Here is a 22,861-nt window from a genome sequence, read left to right on the forward strand (position 1 = left end):
TGTTTCTGTACTTAAAAACAGAACTGCAGCCTACAGAGAAACATCGCACCAAAAAAACCAAACAGTTCAACAGCATCATCAACCACAACCTGGGCACGAGTTATCATGAAATCACACTACTTTGCATGAGGTCTAGGGGGTAACGTTTCTCCTTGTGGAGAGTGACATTCCGGCTCTGGCATGCCAAGGTAAGGAGGCTTATTCGCCGTGCAATGCTCCTCTGGGAAATTTAGTTTGCAAATTGCCTTTTCAGAGATGGAGAGGACTTGAACTCTATAGCGCCACCTATTGGAAGCAGCAATCCTACAAGTCACAATCGACCCTTTAACGAGTCGTGAAATATGACTTAGGATAATAGCCAAATCAGAATCTCAATTTGCAGACACGGTGTATCGGGCTATTGGTTTGGTATCAATGGTTTTCTTGCATTTTTTTTTTGTAAAGTTATTTTTTTTAATACACATATGCATATAATGGTTTAAAACAGGGCTGTGGGATCGGTAAGCAAAACCTCCGACTCCCCAATTTCTCCGACTCAGACTTCACAGCACTGCCTCACTGCTGAGCATGTACATAAAGTGCAGCACAGATTCATCCCAACTAAAAGCAGAGATCCTTAAATCAGGAACAGAACAGACATTTATAGGGCAGTTCATAACTTACTCACATACACAGTGTTAGCCATAGTGTCCATTACCTGGTAGAATGGGGGGGTAAACAAACCAGACGACCTGCCGCTCCGACGCGCGTTTCGCCAGCCTTCTTCAGGGAGCGGTAACACTGTGTATGTGACCATATGTAGGTGAAATTCATTTTGACCCACCAATGTGAGCTACTAACACCAATCTTATTCTTAATATATATTGCTGTGCAACTTTATTTATTTTTTGGTCTATTATAGCTACTGGGTCCAACTTATATACTCTAGCCCCACATTTTTGTTCCAGTGTCCTGTGATCCATTTGCATGGTATATGTGATTCATTTGTATTCTGACGATACCCACCTTCTATATATGAAGTTACTGGTGTTTTTTAATTACGTTTTTTTTATTGTGTCATGACTTTATTCAATAAAGTTTACATTTTATGATCTGATATACTCATTTTATTGCTTTTTGGGGGGATTAATATCCTATATGAAAGCTGTCGTTACATATTGTTAGAGTTTTTTGTGATCAATATCACTACATATGGGATACCATTATGGGCCTTTAGTAAGCTTGCATTGGTCATTAGTATTTTTTGTTGTTTCTTTCTCCAATATTTATAAAACATTTATAAGTTCGACATTATACAGTGCAGTCAGTACTGCAGTGTAAAGTATTATACCTGCCGGTCATTATTACACAGACGTGCATAAACAAGACCCTTTGGGTCTAATAAGGCTTTGCACAAGAAGGATATGGAGACCATTTTTAGACACTGTTTACACCTGTATTACAGCATACTCTCGCTGCAGATAGTGTGGGCTCATACTATGCGTGTGCCAGACATGTACAGCACTGAAAGGGAACCGGTCACTCAACCCATGCTGACCAAACCACTGGCAGCATGAATCAGAGCCCGGATGCACCACGGCAGCCACGTATGTTTTACCCCAAAACATCCAGTTTCAAAGAAATCACAGTTTGAACGAAGATCCGGCCGAGGACCACAGACAGAGACGAGAGAACTCAGGTACGGTCCCCAGACGGCTTCTCCCTACAATACTCCAGGTCGTTAGGTGATTGACAGGTCTCTCTTTATGTAGACACATGGGAGACAGCCATGAGTCAACTGGAGAGGGGAGGTGACAAGCATCAGACTAAGGCCGGGGTCCCACTAGTCTTATATGGGTACGTGCAATCCGAATCCAGCATGTTGCGATTTTTTTAAGTCCGATCGCGAGCTGGAAAAAAAAAAAAAAAAAAAAAACCGCCACTGAGCACACCATCATAGGATTAAATTGGTACGAATGCAATCCAATTTTTTATCGGATTGCATTCGTCCGATTTATTCGCAAGTGAGAGGGAGCCCTAATCCCTACAGTTCCCTGGTGGCTCTTCTAACTAGGTTTTTTCTGAAACGTCACAGTGTATCAAAGCAGAACATACTAGGCTGCAATCCCGCTAACCGTGATTTGAACAGCACAACACAAATGACTTTTATGCTTCCCAGTGGGAAGAGGTTTAAGGGGTATTCTCATCTAAAACATATACGTCATATCCACACTATAGACCATAAAGACCTGATAGGTGCAGGTCCCGGAGGTCACATCAATCTCGCACTGCTGAGAATGGACAGGTGGCTGTGCATCCATACTCGCTCCATTTACTTCTACGGAAATTACAAAAATAGTACACAGCTGAAAGTACACGACATACATGGCCTTTTAAAGAAGGTCCGCAGCATCTGAGGTCTGTATGATAAATGTTAGCATCAGCTTATAATACAGACTGCAGATGCTGAAGAGCCTCTTATACAGTGGGGAAAAAAGTATTTAGTCAGCCACCAATTGTGCAAGTTCTCCCACTTAAAAAGATGAGAGGCCTGTAATTGACATCATAGGTAGACCTCAACTATGAGAGACAAAATGAGAAAACAATCCTGAAAATCACATTGTCTGATTTGGAAAGAATTTTTTTCAAATTTTGGTGGAAAAGAAGTATTTGGTCAATTACAAACGTTCATCTCAATACTTTGTTATATATCCTTTGTTGGCAATAACAGAGGTCAAAAGTTTTCTGCAAGTCTTCACAAGGTTCTATCAGCTAAACATTATAATTTCTCATTTGGGCAAATAGAGCGGACCTGTCCCTGTAATAAGCAGACTTTACTCGCAGTAAGGCTATGTTCACACATATTGGGGTTTCAGCATTTTATGCAAATTTTCAGCTGCGTTTTGCAGCACCAGCAAAGTCTATGAGAAACCAGAATTCTCTGTTCACACATCTTTGAGGATTTTTGCCGCATATTTTGTGCCTTGGGTTTTTGGAAAATAGAGCATGTCACTTTTTTCAGTGTTTTATAACCCATAGGAAATAATGGGTGGTGAAAAAAAATGTACGAAAATTTGCATTAGCGTTTTTGATGGCAAAATAGAATGTTTTTTTTTTCACAGACCTTTATTTACATGCATAAATAGAGACAGAAGAGCAGTGAAAAAAAAGCAGCAAAACTAGCATTTTGACGCAGCCGATTTCCTGCCAGAGATCAGTTTTGCTGCAGATTTGTGACGTTAAAAAAAAAACAACATGTGTGAACATAGCCTTAAAGAGAAAGGCAACTTTCTGCAGAACCTGATGTGTCACCCATTAAGGCTGTGTGTCCACAATGTGTTTTTGGTGCGGATTTGCAGCGTGGAAACGCTCCAGAAACGCATTGCATACCTTATCCCATGACATTCTGCAAGTTCTGTGCACACGGTCAAGATTTTTTCCGCGCGGATTTTACTCGCAGAAAAAATCCGGACATGACCAATTCTTGTGCGTTTCTGCATGCGTATTTGCCTATACAATGCATTGGAAAAACGGAAAGGCAAATCTGCGTCAAAACCGCATATGTTTTTCTGCCAAGGAGATGCAGAAATGCTCAGGAAAATTTCTGCTTCATTTCTGCATCGTCGGCACGAAGCCTGATTCTGCAGAAGACTTCTGGCCACTAACCAAATAATCAATAAGGTAGGTGGCACACCCTTAATGGACGGTATGAATTAGAAGGGTGCAGCCACTGAGCTCCTGTATGAAAGGAAGGAGCTGCACAACATAACGCACATGGAGATGCTTAACAGCTTCCCGACCGCCCACTGTAGATAAACGTCGGCGCTGCCTGGGCTCTGTACAGCGCCGACGTTTAAAAACGGTGGGTGGTCCCGCAGCACTCAGGACCCCGAGGGTCCTGCAAGCGCTGCGGGTGCGGTGCAGAGCGATAGCTCTGACAGGGAACATCATTGGGACCTGGTTGGATCAGGTCCCAGTGATGTTAACCCTTTGCTGTCTTCTATATGCCGCGATCTATAGTGATCGCGGCATATAGAAGATAGCAGGAGGAGAGGGGGTCGTCTACTTACCTCTCCGACGACCCCTGATACCTTCCAGGACCTGGCGGTGTTATGGCAGCTGGAGGTCACATGACCGCCTCCAGATCTGCCATATATGGTGTCCTGCTAGGCTCAGCCTGCAAGCTGAGTCCAGCAGGTGACACAGTGTGAAACTGTCAGCAGTGGTCTCATCCAATGTAATATATGTCTATTACATTGGATGACATCAGTGATCGGAAAAATAAAAATAAAAATTTGAAATGTGAAAAAAAAGTAAAAAAAATGTTTTCAAACTGTTAAAAAAAAAAATCACAAAATAAATAAAAATAAATAAAATATTAAACCGATAAATCCGTATATTTATGCAAAAACAAAAAAAGTACACATATTTGGTATCACCGCGTCCGAAACAACCCAAGCTATAAAACTGTCACACTAATTAACTCCTTCTGTGCACACCGTAATAAAAATAAATAAAAAACGAAGCAAAAAACTATTTCCTCATATCGCCAAACAAAAAGTGGAAAAAAAATGCGATCAAAAAGCAACATGGAAATAAAAATGGTACCGCTGAAAACGTCATCTTGTTCCGCAAAAAAAAAGCCGCCATACAGCTCCATCATCCAAAAAATAAGTTATAGCGCTCAGAATAAAGTGATGCAAAAAAAAATATTTTTTCTATAAAATTGTTTTATTGTGTAAAAGCGCCAAAACATAAAAAAATATACAGTAAGTGTAGTATCGCTGTAAACGTACTGATCCGAAGAATAATGCTGCCTTATCACTTTTACCACACGCAGAACGGCATAAAAAAAACCCTCAAAAAACAATTCCTGAATTGTTGGTTTTTGTTAATTTTACCTCCCAAAAAACGGAATAGAAAGCGATCAAAAAATGTCACGTACCCAAAAATGGTACCAATAAAAATGTCAACTCGTCCCGCAAAAAAAAAGCCGTCACATGACTCTGTGGGCCGAAATATGGAAAAATTATAGCTCTCAAAATATGGCGATGCAAAAACTAGATTTTGCAAAAAAAAGCGTCTTTTAGTGTGTGACAGCTGTCAGTCATAAAAACCCGATATAAATCTGGTATCTCTGTAATCGCACCGACCCGAAGAATAAAGTAATCTCATCACTTATACCGCACGAGGAACGGCGTAAAAAATAAATAAAACCAATTCTTCACCTGCTACTGATTTGTTTATTATGTCTCCCAATGTGCTCACCACACATCTAGATAAGTTCCCTAAGGGATCTAGTTTACAAAATGGTGTCACTTGTAGGGGGTTTCCACTGTTTAGGCACATCAGGGGCTCCCCAAATGCGACATGGCGTCCGCTAATTATTCAAACAAATTTTACATTCAAAAAGTCAAATGGCACTCCTTTCCTTCCGAACCCTGCAGTGTACCCAAATAGTGGTTTTCCCCCACATATGGGGCATCGGTATACTCAGGAGAAATTGGACAGCAAGTTTAATGGTGCAATTTCTCCTGTTACCCTTATGATAATGCAAAATTAGGGGATGAAAAACTTTTTTTGTGGGAAAAATGTGAAAATTTTATTTTTACGGCTCAATATTATAAACTTCTGTGAAGCACCAAGGGGTGCAAGGTGCTCACCACACATCTAGATAAGTTCCCAAAATGGTGTCACTTGTGGAGGGTTTCCACTGTTTAGGCACATCAGGAGCTCTCCAAACGCAACATGGCGTCCGCTAATTATTCAAACAAATTTTACATTCAAAAAGTCTAATGGCGCTCCTTCCCTTCCAAACCCTGCAGTGCGCCCAAACAGTGGTTTTCCCTCACATATGGGGTATCAGCGTGCTCAAGAGAAATTGCACAAACAATTTTGGGGTCCATTTTTTCCTGTTACCCCTGCGAAAATAAAAAAAATTGGGTCTAAAGGAAAATTTTTGTGAAAAAAGTTAAATGTTCATTTTTTTCTTCCACATTCCAAAAATTCCTGTGAAGCACCTGAAGGGTTAATAAACTTCTTGAATGTGGTTTTGAGCACCTTGAGGGGTGCAGTTTTTAGAATGGTGTCACTTTTGGGTATTTTCTGTCATAAAGACCCCTCAAAGTGACTTCAAATATGATGTGGTCCCTAAAAAAAGGTTTTTGTAAATTTTGTTGGAAAAATGAGAAATCGCTGGTCAACTTTTAACCCTTATAGCTGCCTAACAAAAAAAAAAATGTTGGTTCCAAAATTGTGCTGATGTAAAGTAGACATGTGGGAAATGTTATTTATTAAGTATTTTGTGTGATATATCTCTCTGATTTAAGGGCATGAAAATTCAAAGTTTGAAAATTGCAAAATTTTCGCCAAATTTTCGATTTTTTCACAAATAAACGCAAGTGATATCAAAGAAATTTTACCACTATCATGAAGTACAATATGTCATGAAAAAACAGTATCCGAATCAGGGGGATCCGTTGAAGCGTTCCAGAGTAATTACTTCATAAAGTGACAGTGGTCAGAATTGAAAAAAATTGGCCGGTCACGAAGGCAAAAACAGGCTCTGGCGCAAAGTGGTTAAGGCTAGGTGCCCACGATGCAGAAATGCTGCATATTTTTTCCGCTTCTCTCTGGCAGGAAAAACGCATGCGGATTTTACATGCGTTTTTCCCGCCAGGTAGAAGCGTTTGTCAAGCGTTTTTGCATGCATTTCCGCATGCGGGTTATCAAGCGCTTTTCCAAGCGATTTTAGCATCACTTGGAAAAGTGCTTGACAACTTGTTTACACTATATAAATCCATGCAACCGGCATGGATTTATAGTAGTGTGACCAAGTTAGTTAAAAAAAAAGAATAAGAATGGTAAAAAATAATATTATACTTACCTTCCGATGTCCTCCCAGTGTTTTCTCCGCTCCGTCCGGTGTCTTGGGCGGCTCGCAGTGGTGTGAAGGACCTGCGGTGACGTCATTGAGTCATGTGTCAGGTCACATGACTCAATGACATCATGGCAGGTCCTTCAAAACACCGCGACCAATACAGCAGACCAGGCGGAGCGGAGAAAACACGGGGAGGACATCAGAAGGTAAGTATAAAATGTATTTTTTATTTTAAATTCTTATTTTTTTACAGGTACTATGGTACCCAGGTCTGGAGGAGAGTCTCATCTTCTTCAAACCCGGGTACCATCCGCTCATAGAAACGCCATAATATCCGTGTGTACAAATGTGCTGACACGGATATTATGCGTTTCAATGCAAGTCAATGATGGCAATTATGCAGCTTGTCTGCAAAATTTGTGGACATGCTGCGCATTTTTCTGCAATGATAATCCGCACAGCACATGCGGATTATCATTGGGGACCATGGGGCACGTATTACCAAGCATTTTTTAAGCGGTTTCGCTGCGGAAATTCCTCGGCAACAACGCTTGAAAAACGCATAGTGTGCACGCAGCCTAATTAGGATTTATTCAGAATCTCTCACATCCATAGATTACCCTTCATCAGACGTGTCTGTTGTGGCAAGTGCTCTCAAAATTGGAAAGGTCCAGGATTTGGGGTGGGTTTCCCCAGGGACACAAGCCTTAGGCTGTGTGCCCACGATGCGTTTTTTAAGCGTTTCCGCAGCGCCAAAAACGCTGCAGAAACGCTTAAAAAACGCATGGCAGAAGGTCTGCTATGTTCCCCAACGATAATCCTCATGTGCTGTGCACAAGCTGCGGAAATTTCCGCTGCGGATTATCATTGCGGAAAAAAACGCAGCACTACCAATTATTTTGCGGAAGTGCTGCGTTTTCGCCGCCATTGACTTGCATTAGAACGCGCCAATTCCGCAAGACTGCATCTGTACTTGCGCAATTGGCACGTTCTAATGTGCGGATGGTACCCGGGTGTGGAGGATAGGAGACTCTCCTCCGGACCCGGGTACCATAGAACCTGTAAAAACAAGAATAAAATAAAAAAAATAAAGATTATATTCACCTTCCGCTGGCCCCCGGACTCCTTCCCTTTGCTTGCCGATAGATCGCGGGCAGATCTGTAGGACCTGCGGTGACGTCACAGTCATGTGACGGCAGGTCCTTCAGTACAGCGTACAGCGATCTGCCGGCAGCCAGCACAGGAGCGCAGCAAGACTGCAGGGGCCATCGGAAGGTAAGTATAGCTTTATTTTTTATTTTTTGACATTATCTCGGGTCACACTATATAAATCCATGCCGGTTGCATGGATTTATATAGTGTGACCAAGTTGTCAAGCACTTTCCAAGTGATGCTAAAAATCGCTTGGAAAGCGCTTGTCAACCCGCATGCGGAAATGCATGTGAAGAACGCTTCACATCCGCATGTCCCTGGCAGGAAAAACGCATGTACAATCCGCATGTACAATCCACATGTGTTTTTTCTGCCAGGGAGATGCAGAAACGCTCAGGAAAAATCCGGAGCATTTCTGCATGGTGGGCACATAGCCTTAGCCTGCTGTGGTATAGACTACCACAAACAGCAGTCTGCACTCTCCAGATAGAGCCACAGCAGAGTACTGTGCTGTGCTCTGGTCAGAATCACTGGAAAATACATATCTACAGTTGTCTATTAGTAAATTGCAGCAGGACGATTCCACAATGCGTCCTTCATTTCTGCTTATTGGATGCATCAGGAAGGCTCCCGGCACATTGGATACATAGACCGCCATTCACCGGATGAGGTCAATTTGGCAAGAGACCGTTTGTGTGGATAGAGTAACGCTCCAACACAGAGAGCAGCCAGGTACCCTTACAGATCTATCACCTGCTATGTCAGATCTTCTAGTCTGTACAGAATGAGATTTAAAAACAGACCCGGAACATATTAGAAACACCACTCTTGCTAGTAGCCACTCTTCAGAAGTCCCTCACTGCGCTGACTCTATTCACAGCCATGAAGCTTTATGGCCACATCACAGCAGGCCATCATACAGGTATATCAGCACCGGGTAACAACTAAAGGGTTATTCTCAACGTATACAGATGGAGCATAGCCCCCTCTGCCTGTCTACTTCCCGATTGCCGGGGGGCTGTCCACACCAATGGCATCCTTGTGTTGTCAACCCAAATTGGGCGGTCTCTGATGTCGCCAAATGAGGCGACTTGGTCTCTGCAGCATTGACTGAGCGGAGGGCACTGACACGGGGCAGGACAAGAACAAGAGAGGGCTTACCAGCTTCTATAGAAAAGAGCTTGTAAGCGCTCAACTACTTTCCTACAAGGCCAGCTGATAAGACTGCAGAGGTGGCCGGTAACCAAGGCAGTGAGCAGTAAAAAAAAAATCACTTCTTCAAAACAGAGTATGTTTAGTTAGAGGTTAATTGCAAAATAACTAGTTTTTACAGGAAAAAGATATACATCTTTGTACCATATTTGACAGTAGATAAAAAAATCTTAAGATTTGAGAGTCCTCAGTGGTTGATAACATCTTTTCATTTAGCCATTAAAAGGTAACAAGTGCAAGCTTTCGAGACTACTCAGGCCTTGTCATCAGGCCTAGAACAACACAAAATCTGAAGAATCCAATTTTTACACAACAGGGCACAAGAATAATGCAATAGATGAGACAAGTGACGTAAAGCAGAGCTATGAGTATGGGAGAGAGGAGAAAGTTGTGGCTGTTAATATTGGAGCAGTTCATAGATAAGGAGTGTGAAAGTTTTATTGTCCTGTGATTGAGGTCTGGTCCAGTGTACTGATGCCCCTTAATCACAGGACAATAAACCTTTCACACTCTTTATCTATGAACTGCTCCAATATTTACGTCCACAACTCTTTCTCCTCTCTCCCATACTCATAGCTCTGCTTTACGTCACTTGTCTCATCTATTGCATTATTCTTGTGCCCCGCTATGTATAAATGTGACTCTTCACATTTTGTGTAAGGCTGTGTGCCCACGATGCGCTTTTTAAGCGTTTCCGCAGCGGCAAAAACGCTGCAGAAACGCTTAAAAAACGCATAGTAGAAGGCCTGCCATGTCCCCCAATGATAATCCGCATGTGCTGTGCACATGCTGCGGAAATTTCCGCTGCGGATTATCACTGCGGAAAAAAACGCAGCACTACCAATTATTTTGCGGAAGTGCTGCGTTTTCGCCGCCATTGACTTGCATTAGAACGCGCCAATTCCGCAAGACTGCATCTGTACTTGCGTAATTGGCGCGTTCTAATGTGCGGATGGTACCTGGGTGTGGAGGAGAGGAGAGTCTCATCCACACCCAGGTACCATTAAAAAAGTTTAAAAAAAGAATAAAATATATACTTACCTTCTGGCGGCCCACGCTGCGCTCCTCCTTGCTTCCCGGCACTTCGCGATGGAATGAAGGACCTGCGCTGACATCAGAGTCATGTGATGGGTCACGCGACGCTGACGTCGGCAGGTCCTTCAGTGTACCGCTGCCGGAAGCCGGGACGGTGAAGCAAGACAGCGCGGGCCATCGGAGGGTAAGTATATATTTATTTTTTGACATTCTCTCGGTCATACTATATAAATCCATGCTGGCTGCATGGTTTTATTTAGTGTGACCAAGTTGACAAGCACTTTCCGAGTGATGCTAAAATCGCTTGGAAAGCGCTTGTCAACCCGCATGCGGAAATGCATGTGAAGAACGCTTCACTTCCGCTTGTCCCTGGCAGGAAAACGCATGTACAATCCGCATGTACAATCCGCATGCGTTTTTTCTGCCAGGGAGATGCAGAAACGCTCAGGAAAAAATCCAGAGCATTTCTGCATCGTGGGCACATAGCCTTATTCTATGCCCGATGAAGAGACCTAAGTAGTCTGGAAAGCTTGCAACTTGTTACCATCTTTTCAGTAAGACATTAAAAAGGTATCAACCACTGAGCACTCTCAAATCTTAATAGTTTTTATAAGCACTTTGCTATTTTTCCCTATAGAAGAGCACGGCAACAGCCCTTTAATAAAGTGGAAGACCCCCGGCACACAAGCCTTGGTCCAGATAGTTAGACCCCAATACAAATGGGCATAAGCCGCACTTCTCTGTATGTAGCGTCGCCCTGCCAGGGCTGTAACGTTACTGACAGCCACCCAGACTGTCATACAGGAAGGACAGAGCAGCGATGTGATGGCCATTATACCAGACCGTCCCAGTTTTATGGAGGACCCCTACTGACATGTCTGGCTAGCTCCCACCACCTTGTGTCTGGACATCAGATTCCTCCTACAGCCCCCTGGTGAGAGGCGACCTGTGCCCTGAGCTCATCAATAATGTCTGAGCAACCTGCGCACAAAGGAAGGAATCCACCAGTGAGCCTCTCTACCCGGCCACCAGATGGCAGCACCGAGCACACAGCCGCCACCTCCCCCCGCAGGACCAAGCACCCCCGGGCTGTCCGGAGCGTCGGCTGAGCCTCACAGCCCGCAGGGTGGGGGAGAAGGAGGTCTGTCTCCGAGACGGGGAGGGAGAGCCAGACGGTGATGGCGGCTGCTATTATTACGCAGCAGCTATTCGTGCACAATACCCCTATTACCTCTATCACAGCTAGGGGGCGCCACCGCCTCCATAACACATGACGCACATACAGCAGGAGCAGCCCGCACCTTCCCCGGGCAGTGTGCGGCGCCGCGGCCTGTACTTACTGACAGCATCCGAGTGCATTTTCGTGTGACGCAGACAGACAGGCACTAGCAGCCCGGTCCCCCCGCTTCAGCTACTCGACCCGCACTCACTTCCCAGGGCACACGCACTCTGCTCAGCCCCGCCCACGCCGGCACTCATTGGATGGACATTTCCAGTCTGCCCACCCCTCGAGCACAATGATTGGCTCAGCAGGGCGATGGGCGGGGACTGGAGGTTGCGGGTGCTCTGGGCGGGTATTTGGTGACGTCATAGCTAGCAGATTTATTTTTTTTGTTTCACCAAACCACGTCCATAAACAAGGGGGGTATGGACTAAGCGTGACGTCATCAGCAGCTCTAGAGAGTGTGTGACGTAAGATGTGAGGAGGAGAGGGCTCAGTGTCCTGGAGAAGCAGGGCTCGGGCTGCCTCCACGATGTGTCACTTTTCTATCACCACTTGCACATAACCATGATGAGTTCATTCACGTTACCAAGAATTACATTATAAGAATACAAATATTCATTCAACTAATAGAAAAAAAATAATTAAATGTAAGATCCGCGAGCGATCATTTTTTAGGAGTTGTATCAGGCTTGGTTTTTATTGTTCCCATATTGGGGTCCATACGGCTTTCCGATCTCTTGATTCCATTATTTAGGCAGATGGGGGCGGCGAAGTGACCAGATATCAGCGATTCGGACATTCCTTTTCTACCGTTTCGGTGTTCACCGCGTGGGATAATTATTGTGATATTTTATTAGTCCGGACAATTACACACACGACGATCAAAGGAATCGGCTCACTCACAGTCTAGCCTAAAAACACAGCCATGAATAAAGAATGGTACCAGAATGTCCTCCAAGAGCAACTTCTCCCAACCGTCCAAGAGCAGTTTGGCGCCCAACAATGCCTTTTCCAGCATGATGGAGCACCTTGCCATAAAGCAAAGGTGATAACTAATTGGCTCATGGAACAAAACATAGAGATTTTGGGTCCATGGCCTGGAAACTCCCCAGATCTTAATCCCATTGAGAACTTGTGGTCAATCATCAAGAGACGGGTGGACAAACAAAAACCAACAAATTCTGGCAAAATGCAAGCATTGATTATGCAAGAATGGACTGCGATCAGTCAGGATTTGGTCCAAAAGTTGATTGAGAGCATGCCAGGGAGAATTACTGAGGTCTTGAAGAAGAAGGGGCAACACTGCAAATATTGACTTGCTGCATTAACTCATTCTAACTGTCAATATAACCTATTGGTACTCATAATATGATTGCAATTATATTTCTGTATGTGATATAAACATCAGACAAACACTAATAAAAACCAGAGGCCAGCAGATCATGTGAAAATATAATTTTGGTGTCATTCTCAAAACTTTTGGCCATGACTGTAGACCTCCAGTATTGCTTGTGTTTGCTAAATGACTCGAGCTGGACCCTAACCTGAGCAGGCAAACCGGCACTAGTGTATGGGCTAATCACTTTCTGTTTCAGGAAAGGCTGTCTTTTTGTTTGGTTATGCTGAGCGGTTTATGATGTTTAAATAAACCACCTGGACAATTTACTGTAACCGCTTCCTGTGCCTACCTCAACCGCAGCTGAGTGAGAAGAAACCCTATAGTGTTATTACTCTACATGGGAGAAACAAAGATTCAGAAGGGGTTGTCTGAGTAGTGTACAACCCCTTTAAAGGGGTTCTATGAGAATTATTATTATTTATTCTTATAGTGCCATTTATTCCATGGCCCTTTACATGTGAAAGGGGTATACAAAGCACAAGCAGTTACAATAATTATGAACAATACAAGTCAGAGACTGGTACAGGATGAGAGAGGACCCTGCCTGCGAGGGAGAGAGAGAATGAGATAAAAATGGCACTGTCACATATTTCAAGCTGCAACTCATCCTAGTTACCTGATATTTGTCTCAACTGTCAAAGAAGCAGCATCATGAACAAACAACTGATCTGCTCACTGCTGCGGAGCTGTGCTGTGACAGGAGAGAAAAAACTTCTCGGCTTAGTGAGCAAAGTAAGCTTTTATTTGTTGCTTCAGTCTTCCTTGTGTGCTTAATTGTCGTGCCATATTGTAAACCAGGGGTGGGAAATTTTTTTCTGCCAAGGGCCATTTGGATACTTATACTATCCTTTGAGGGCCGTACAGATTGTATGCCAACTCTGCCCACAAAGTGCGTCCTGACGCTGGCGCTGGTGTCAGGACGTAATCTTTCATTGCACGGGCCTCAGGGTTCAGTAGTGAGTACTGCGTGCATATACTCACAGAGCAAGAAGAAATGAAAGGGCTGGAGGCAGTAGCGTAACTACCGGGGGGGCGGGGGCCCCACGCTCCGAGGGATCCCACCCAGAGCTACGCTATTGTAACTGTATCGGCGTGCAGTTACACCGTGGGGCAGAGCAGGGAGACTCGGTGTCCCTATACTGCCCGGCAGAGGGAGGGGGGGGCGGTGCCAGCATCGGGGCCCCCGCCCGTCACTGCAAGCTCAGTGATGAGAGAGGGAGCGCGACGCTCCCTCTCCCATCATTCCCCCCTCTGCGTCTGACGTCACTGATGTCATCACTTGGCACCCGGCCCGCTGTTCTGAAGATGTGTGCGGGCCGGGCGCTCGGAGCTGTGGGGGAACGAGGAGGAGAGAGAGGTGAGTATTATATTTGTGTTTATTTTTCCTATGGGGGGATTATGCTACAGACTCTGTTTATGGGGGGGATTATGCTACTGACTGCCTATGGGGGGGTGGTTATGCTACAGACTTTGCCTATGAGGGGGAGGTATTATGCTACAGACTGTTTATGGGGGGGGGATTATGCTACAGACTCTGCCTATGGGGGGGATTATACTAGAGACTCTGCCTATGGGGGGGTTATGCTACAAACTCTGCCTATGAGGGGGGGTTATACTACAGACTCTGCCTATGGGAGTGCATTATACTATATTGAGGACTATCTGGTGCATTATACTATATATAGGATATTTATACAGTGTGGGGATTACAGTTAGGGTCATACATTGTGGGAGATAATGTGGGGTCTTTGCACAGTGTAGGGTCCATCATACAGTGTTGGAGCCATCAGTTTGGAGGTTACTAAGGGGTCAGTATAGTGTGTGGGGGGTACTATACAGTGAAGGGGCATTGTACTATGTATAGGAGAGAATCACACTCTGTAGAGGGGATCTGTAAAAAAAAAAAAAAAAAAAAGGGGATTGTTGTGCCAGCGTCTGGTAAAATAATTCTTTCTTTATTTTTCACTTGCTTTCTTTATCACAGCTTCTTGAGCGTTCGAAACGTGTCTTGCTCCCCTACGCTGTCTATGCAACCATTGTAATTTTTGCAAGTTTTTAATGGACGAAAAATAAAGAAAGAATTATTTTACCAGACGCTGGAACAACAATCCCTTTTTTTTTTTTAGCATATTCTGGTGTGGATCCACCTGGTTCCTTGCATGCTGGATTATAAATACTGGGTGAGCTGGCTTTCCTTTTCCTAGAGGGGAGCTGTACATGGGGGGAGACTGAGGACATTATTAAATGTTAAATGGGTACTTATCGTTATAAGGGAACTCAGGTTATTGTAACTGTCAGAGGGGCACACAGAGGGCATTATTACTTTCTAGGGGGTAAAATATGGTCACTGTTTTCTAGGGCACTTGCACAGTCCATTACTATATTCTAGAGGGTTGTTTTACCATCTCGAGGGCATACAGTAGGTGCAGTAAGGGTATGTGCACACGATGCAGAAATGCTCAGGATTTTTTCCTGAGCGTTTCTGCATCTCTCTGGCAGGAAAAAACACATGCGGATTGTACATGCGGTTTCCTGCCAGGGACATGCGGAAATGAAGCGGTCTTCACTTTCATTTCCGCATGCGGGTTGACAAGCGCTTCCCAAGCTATTTTAGCATCACTTGGAAAGTGCTTGTCAACTTCACACTATATAAATCCATGCAACCGGCATGGATTTATATAGTGTGTGAATGTCAAAAAATAAAAAATAAATCTATACTTTACCCTCTGATGGCCCCCGGTGTACTGCTTCATCGGTCCCGGCTGCCGGCAGTGAAGACTGTAGGACCTTCCGACGTCAGCGTCACGTGACCCGTCACATGACTCTGACGTCAGCGAAGGTCCTTCTTCATTCAACCGCGAAGTGCCCGGGAAGCCAGCAGGACGCAGCGCGGGCCGTCAGAAGGTGAGAATAATATGTATTTTTTATTTTATTCTTTTTTTTTTAATGGTACCTGGGTCTGGATGAGAGTCCTCTCCTCCACACCCGGGTACCATCCGCACATTAGACCGCATGAAAAGCGCATCAACATATACAGTGATGCGGATTCCATGAGGTCTAATGCAAGTCAATGGCGGCAAAAGAGCAGCGTTTCCGCAAAATTAATTGACATGCTGCGGATTTTTGACCGCAGCGTTTACGCTGCGGAAAAATCCGCATCATGGGCACAGCACATGCGGATTTCCATTGGGGAACATTGCTGCCCTTCTACCATGCGTTTTTCATGCGTTTCCGCGGCGTTTCCGCAACTGCAAAAACGCCGCGGAAACGCATGAAAAACGCATCGTGTGAACTCAGCCTAATAGGGACATGTACGGCAGCAGCGGCTCAGTATTGGGGTATCAGCTGAATGAGGGGTTTGTGCAGGTTGGGAATAGATGGGGATGGGGCCTGAAATGTAAGGAGTCAAATGTGTCTTTGTTGTGATCTCTGCAGACCTGAGACTCTGAGTCCTGGATGGAGGAGTTGTCGTGTCGGTCTGGGCCAGATGGAAAAGACGGGAAAAATTAACAATTTAATCAGAAAGAACGTCAGCTGTAAGTTACTATATATAACTGTGCTGTAATCTCTTATATGTTCTGCAGGACTGGTATCTATCATTATATGTCACCATATGGCGGTAATATCAGTGTTGATCTTTGTATAGAGATTATTTTTAGTAATAGCGCGATCATCTGCTGAGGTTCTCCTACATCCACTATTAGGGTGCGCCACCATAGCTGTAATCAGGGTCACCTAGTTAGGGGCCCACTCAGAAGTTTCGCCCCCCCCGAACTAAAACCCTAGCTACGCATCTGGCTGGTGGCCATCAAAATACAGCTGCAGCAAGCACTGCGGTGCTACATATCATTAAAAGGTAGGAAAAAAACACTATATTTCTCTGGATCAATATATCAAGTTTTCCAATACCACACACCTGGTACTGATGCCATTTTCGCATATTGACTTGATCAATTTTTTCAACTAGTCTCCTAGCGCATCTCTACTCTTATACATCGCTTTTTTCACTAGTTTCACTAGTATGCACTAAGGCAAAAGTGCTTTTGAGTGTGCAGCTTGGAGCACTCCAGTCCGTGCCTGGAGTAAGGTTTCTGAAGTTTTCCAATTGGCACATTTTTGCAATTTTTTTAAAGTATTTTATTCTGCACCAAATTTATAAACCATACACACCGTTTGAAGAATATGGTGCAAAAAAACATCAGCAAACACCACAAAACAAAAAAAGTAAAGTGAATTCAATAGTAGCTTGCAAATGATGAATAGATGAATCGGGTACTTAGAGTTTAGGGTGCCCTAGGCACTTTTAGGATGTGTTGCTGCTGCAATGTGTTTTTTGCTTCAATTGCGATCCAAAAACGCAACATTTGATTCAATTTTTCCACAGCATAAAAAAAAAACAGAAAGTGTGAACACAGCCTTGGTGGTCACTTTTGGTTGTCAGTCAGGCAGGTACAGATGTCATTCTGTGAGAGTGATGTGAGTGGTATATGGAACCATAGACTTTCCATTGAGCCCACATACCGCTCTCTGAAACAACAGTAATGGGGAACAGGATTTTTTTTTACTTTGCTTTGTTTTTTCAAGAATTTTTAACATTATATATAACTTTTCCCGCACTGTTTTAAAATGACACAACAGCTTCCTAGAGCTACAGATAAAGTAAGCCGAAGTGATCCCCACATCACCACACACACTTGGCTCTAATGATACAGCAGCAATACTGTAAATATGTGTGTGACTGCATGAGTGCATAGCAGAGCTGTGTGTAATTGCTGAATGCATATGTGCATAGCAGAGCTGTGTATGAATGTATGTGTGCATAGCAGAGCTGTGTATGAATGTATGTGTGCATAGCAGAGCTGTGTATGAATGTATGTGTGCATAGCAGAGCTGTGTGTGAATGCATATGTGCATAGCAGAGCTGTGTGTGAATGTATGTGTGCATAGCAGAGCTGTGTGTGAATGTATGTGTGCATAGCAGAGCTGTGTGTGAATGTATGTGTGCATAGCAGAGCTGTATGTGAATGTATGTGTGCATAGCAGAGCTGTGTATGAATGTATGTGTGCATAGCAGAGCTGTATGTGAATGTATGTGTGCATAGCAGAGCTGTGTGTGAATGCATGAGTGCATAGCAGAGCTGTGTGTAATTGCTGAATGCATATGTGCATAGCAGAGCTGTGTGTGAATGCATGTGTGCATAGCAGAGCTGTGTGTAATTGCTGAATGCATATGTGCATAGCAGAGCTGTGTGTGAATGTATGTGTGCATAGCAGAGCTGTGTGTGAATGTATGTGTGCATAGCAGAGCTGTGTATGTGTGACACCCCAGGGGTCTGGTTGCCACAGTGATAGAGATATTACGTCTGAGAGCAGGTGGGAGGTCCTTTGGTCAGGGATCCTGTGCATGCCACACCTCCTGCCCAGTCTTGGGAGGGGAAGGACTTCCCCTATATAAACCCGGGGCTGAGGCAGAGTTAGTGAGAAAGAAGACAGAACAAGAGTAGAGAAGAGAAGCAGCATAGCAAGAAACATCAGGAGCTCTGTGGGGAGCAGTGTTACAACGAGTCAGGGGCTGGCAGCTACAGAGCTCGCCCTGACTGAGAAGATTTCTTACCGGACCCGGAGTCCGAGGCTGTGGGGACTAACTCCTACCCAGCAGCAGAAACCGTCCGGCAGAGGACTTCAGGTCCTCTGGCCCAGAAGCCCGAAGGCACGGTCACACGCGTGGGACCAGCACCGCCATCGTGGAGCGGAAGCCATTAGAAGGCCCCGAGTCACCGGCCATACGGGTGAGCACCACACGGTACACTCAGGGACGTGGGCTACTTATTCCCGCCTCTAGCAAGGTAGCCAGAAGAGTACAGTTAGTTGGGAAGGCCTACAACTCCGCCTGGCCAGGGGAGATCCCATCTGCTCAAGGACTGACCAGGCCCCTATCACTAGCAAGTACTCCGGGAGGGTCTATCTTTGTCACCAGTAAAGACCCTGAACTACACCGCACCGTCTCTGAGTGGTTCCTGCTACCCCCATCATCCACGTCGGCTGCCCTGAGGCCATACCCCTCCCGTTGGGGGTTATACCATCCACGCTGCACCATCCTTCCACCGGCCTCAGCGGTCTGCCCTGCAGCGGCAGCTCCATAGCTGCATTCAACGGGTGGCGTAGTCACCAACCATCTACTGCTAGTACATTGCCGCTCAGTTTGACTCCCTGGGCGCGGACCGGGTCGCCGCCACGAGACTACAACCCTCAAGAGATCCGGCTCCGGGTAAGCTCCCGCGTGCGCAACGCAGCGCGACACAGGCCCAGGGGCGCGTCAACTTTGGCGTAGTCGGCAGGATTTCGTGCCCGCAACCACCGGGTACTGCGTGCCTGAAAAGCAAAGACTGTTCAAACTTACCAGTGGTGAAGATTCCCGCTATCCGTGGAGGTTTCCCGCCATCCGGCGCCATCTTCTACCTTCTTCCCGCCATCCGCGAAGTTTTCCCGCCATCCGGCGCCATCTTCGACCTTCTTCCCGCCATCCGTGGAGTTTTCCCGCCATTGGACGCCATCTTGAGGACGCCGCGCGGGAAGAAGAGGGGCGTCGACTCCGAAAGCGCGCGAGAACTGAAGCCCCGCCTCACGTCCGGACGTTGCGTAAGGTCCTGGAAGGAGCCCAGCAGACGCCGACGTCACCGGAGCGCGACGGAAGGTCCTCAACCCTGACGATCCACTGCGGAGCCGCGGCCTACGGAACAGGATCATCGCAAGGTAGGCCACGGTCCACTAGGGGGGAGGAAGATGTCGGATACGGAGGAGAGCTTCACTGCCTCAACCCCCGCCAGCGCCACCGCTGCTGCAGTTATGCCCTTCACCATGCCCTATATCCCGGGAGCAGCTTGGCTACCCCAGTACTCAGGGGAGTCACATACCCTGCATGACTTTAGAGAAAAGCTGGATAGCCTCTTCCAGGTGTACCCCCTCACAGAAGAGCAAAAAGTGAGCATCCTGGTGGCCCAACTAACCGGGGCAGCCAAAAGGGAAGTAAAATCCTGGCCACCTGGGAGGAAGACTGTCGCAGGGATACTAACCTGGCTGAAGGACACCTTTGATACCCGCACCTCAGCCGAGATTAAGCTTAGATTCTACGGGTGCAAGCAGCGAGCGCATGAGAGTATAAGGGACTATGCACTAAACCTACACGAGGCCCTGAGGGCCATAAAGCAGACCGACCCTGATGGGGTGGGAAACGAGGACAGGCTGTTGACTGAACAATTTATAGAGGGTTTATATTGCAATGCCCACCGAACCCAGTTGCGGGCAATGGCCTTACAGGATCCCCATCTGGACTTTGCACAGTTCAAGGACAGAGCCATCCGGGTGCTCCGAGAACCGGCACCGGGTGGCGTTGTGACCCACAGGCGCCCAGCTATCACTTACCACCAGGAGGCGGCGCCCTTGTCGGCAGGGCCTGTGGGAGCTGATGCGCAGGCTTTGGACAATGACCCGGCTCCAGACCTACGCCATCAGGTCCAAGAGCTAGCTAAGAGCGTTGCTGCGCTAACCCGAACTGTGCAGTCTTTACAGGTTTCCACCCCAGGGAAGATCCAGCTGGCATCCGGACCGGAGGACATCCCGTGGCGTCGACCAAGGAGGACCCCACCGGCCAGAGGAAGACCCAGTGACCGATACAGCGAGGACGGACGACCCATCTGCCGCCGCTGCAATCAACCCGGACATATGGAAAGGTACTGTTCTTTAAACGGGCACAACCTGGGGTAGAGGGCCAACCCCCAGGAAAAAGATCACCAGGCCCATCGAACTGGCGCGACAGATATGTGGGAGGACGTCCAGTCTTGCCTGTGGTACTGGATGGCATTCCCATGAGTGCCCTACTGGACACCGGGTCACAGGTCACCACTATCCCGTACGTGCTCTTTAAGCAGTACTGGAATGACTCGGATATTACCCGCTACCCTGACGACGACTTGAGTATCATCGCCAGCAATGGCCAGCCCGTGCCACAGATCGGATTTAAAGAGGTGACCATCAAAATCGGTAGAGTCGAACTGGCAGCACAGGGACTGATCATTGTAGACATTGACAAACATGAGAGCCACCCAAAAATAACTCTAGGAACTAATGTAATTGAGAATTGTCTTGCAGAGGTGATTTTCCTTCTACAGCAGGTTGCCAAGAACGCCAGCTCCGGCGAGCAGCGAGTGCTCCAGAAAGAGATCCGGGCACTGATGCGACGGCAACAGGTGGAACTCTCCGGCGGTGAGATTGGTAGCGTAAGAATGTGTGACCCTTTCCCTATTGCCATGCCCCCAAAAAGCGAAATGATGATTTGGTGCCGGGCAGCTATTGGTCTGAGAGGTAGAGATTACCAGGCAATGGTAGAACCAGTTTACTCAGACAGTAGGCCCACCATTTTGACAGCACGGGGGGTGGTCAATGTACGCCATGGGAGGGTGCCCGTTCGCATAATCAATATCGGGGAGAGGGAAGTGTACCTGCCCCGGTATGCCACGCTAGCAAAATTATATACCATCAACCAAAACTCTATACAGTCTGTGGAACCCTTGCCTCCATCTCACCCGGAGGAAGGTAACGGCTCTAAGAAAGTAATGGAGGATTGGTGTCAGCAACTACACTTGGGAACTGACTCCACTCCCTCCCACCAGAAACAGGGAGTCTACCGGGTGGTTCAAGAGTATGAGAGAGTGTTTAGTAAACACCCGTTAGACTTCGGGCGAGTCAAGGGGGTAGAACACCGCATCCCCACGGGAGATCATCCTCCCATAAAAGAGAGGTATCGACCCGTACCCCCTGCACATTACCAACACGCCAAGGGGATGCTTAGAGACATGAAGGAGGCTGGGGTAATCCGGGATAGCTGTAGCCCCTGGGCAGCCCCGCTAGTTTTAGTCAAAAAGAAAGACAACACCATGAGGATGTGTGTAGATTACCGGAAAATCAACCGTATCACACACAAGGATGCGTACCCCTTACCAAGGATAGAGGAGTCATTGGCTGCTTTAAGATCTGCTAACTTCTTCTCTACCTTGGATCTCACTAGCGGGTACTGGCAGGTTCCTGTAGCAGAGGCGGACCGGGAGAAGACCGCATTCACCACCCCGATGGGACTTAGTGAGTTCACCTGCATGCCGTTCGGACTCTGCAACGCCCCAGGAACCTTCCAACGATTAATGGAGTGCTGTCTGGGCCACAGAAACTTCGAGACGGTCCTGTTGTACCTGGACGATGTCATCGTATACTCCAAAACTTATGAGGACCACCTGAAACACCTGGCGGAGGTGTTCGAAGCTCTGGCGAGTTACGGCCTAAAGGTGAAACCCTCCAAGTGTCACCTCCTGAAACCAAAGGCGCAGTACCTGGGACACGTGGTGAGCGCTGACGGAGTGGCTCCCGACCCCGATAAGATCACCGCAATTAAGGGATGGCCAAGCCCCTCCAGCGTAAAAGAAGTGCGGCAGTTCCTCGGGTTGGTAGGCTACTACCGAAGGTTTATTCCCGGTTTCACCAAAAAGGCAGCGCCTATGCAGGACCTCCTGATAGGCCAGTCCCGGAAGGCCAAGAACCAGAAGCCGCCCTTCAAATGGGAAGAGCTAGAAGAAGAGTCCTTCCGCCAGCTGAAGATGGCCCTCACGGGGGATGAAATCTTGGCGTACCCGGATTATAGCCAGCCCTCATCCTCTACACCGACGCCAGTAACATCGGGCTAGGAGCCGTACTGTCCCAGATCCAGCAGGGGAAAGAACGAGTAATCGCCTACGCCAGCCGAAAACTGCGACCCACCGAAAGGAACCCCGAGAATTATAGCTCATTTAAGCTAGAGTTCCTGGCCGTGGTATGGGCAGTCACTGAGCGCTTTAAGCATTACCTTGCTTCTTCCCGGTTCACCGTGTACACGGATAACAACCCGTTGACACACCTGGACACGGCAAGACTCGGTGCCCTGGAGCAGAGGTGG

General features: G+C 46.6%; 1 protein-coding gene across 1 annotated transcript in view; it reads right to left on the reverse strand.

Annotated features, from left to right (window-relative positions):
* DCUN1D4 (defective in cullin neddylation 1 domain containing 4) overlaps window positions 1-11,755 on the reverse strand; it is a 97,023-nt gene extending 85,268 nt beyond the window's left edge. Inside the window, exon 1 of the mRNA XM_073645506.1 lies at window positions 11,599-11,755. Coding sequence (XP_073501607.1) covers window positions 11,599-11,617 — 19 coding nt within the window. The 5' untranslated portion in view covers window positions 11,618-11,755. The remainder of the gene's footprint in view (window positions 1-11,598) is intronic.
* Between the last annotated feature and the right edge of the window lie 11,106 nt (window positions 11,756-22,861).

The sequence above is a fragment of the Phyllobates terribilis genome, unplaced genomic scaffold (assembly GCF_046119375.1).
Source record: "Phyllobates terribilis strain yellow unplaced genomic scaffold, ASM4611937v1 Scaffold_1__5_contigs__length_1240528914, whole genome shotgun sequence".
Lineage (NCBI taxonomy): Eukaryota > Metazoa > Chordata > Amphibia > Anura > Dendrobatidae > Phyllobates > Phyllobates terribilis.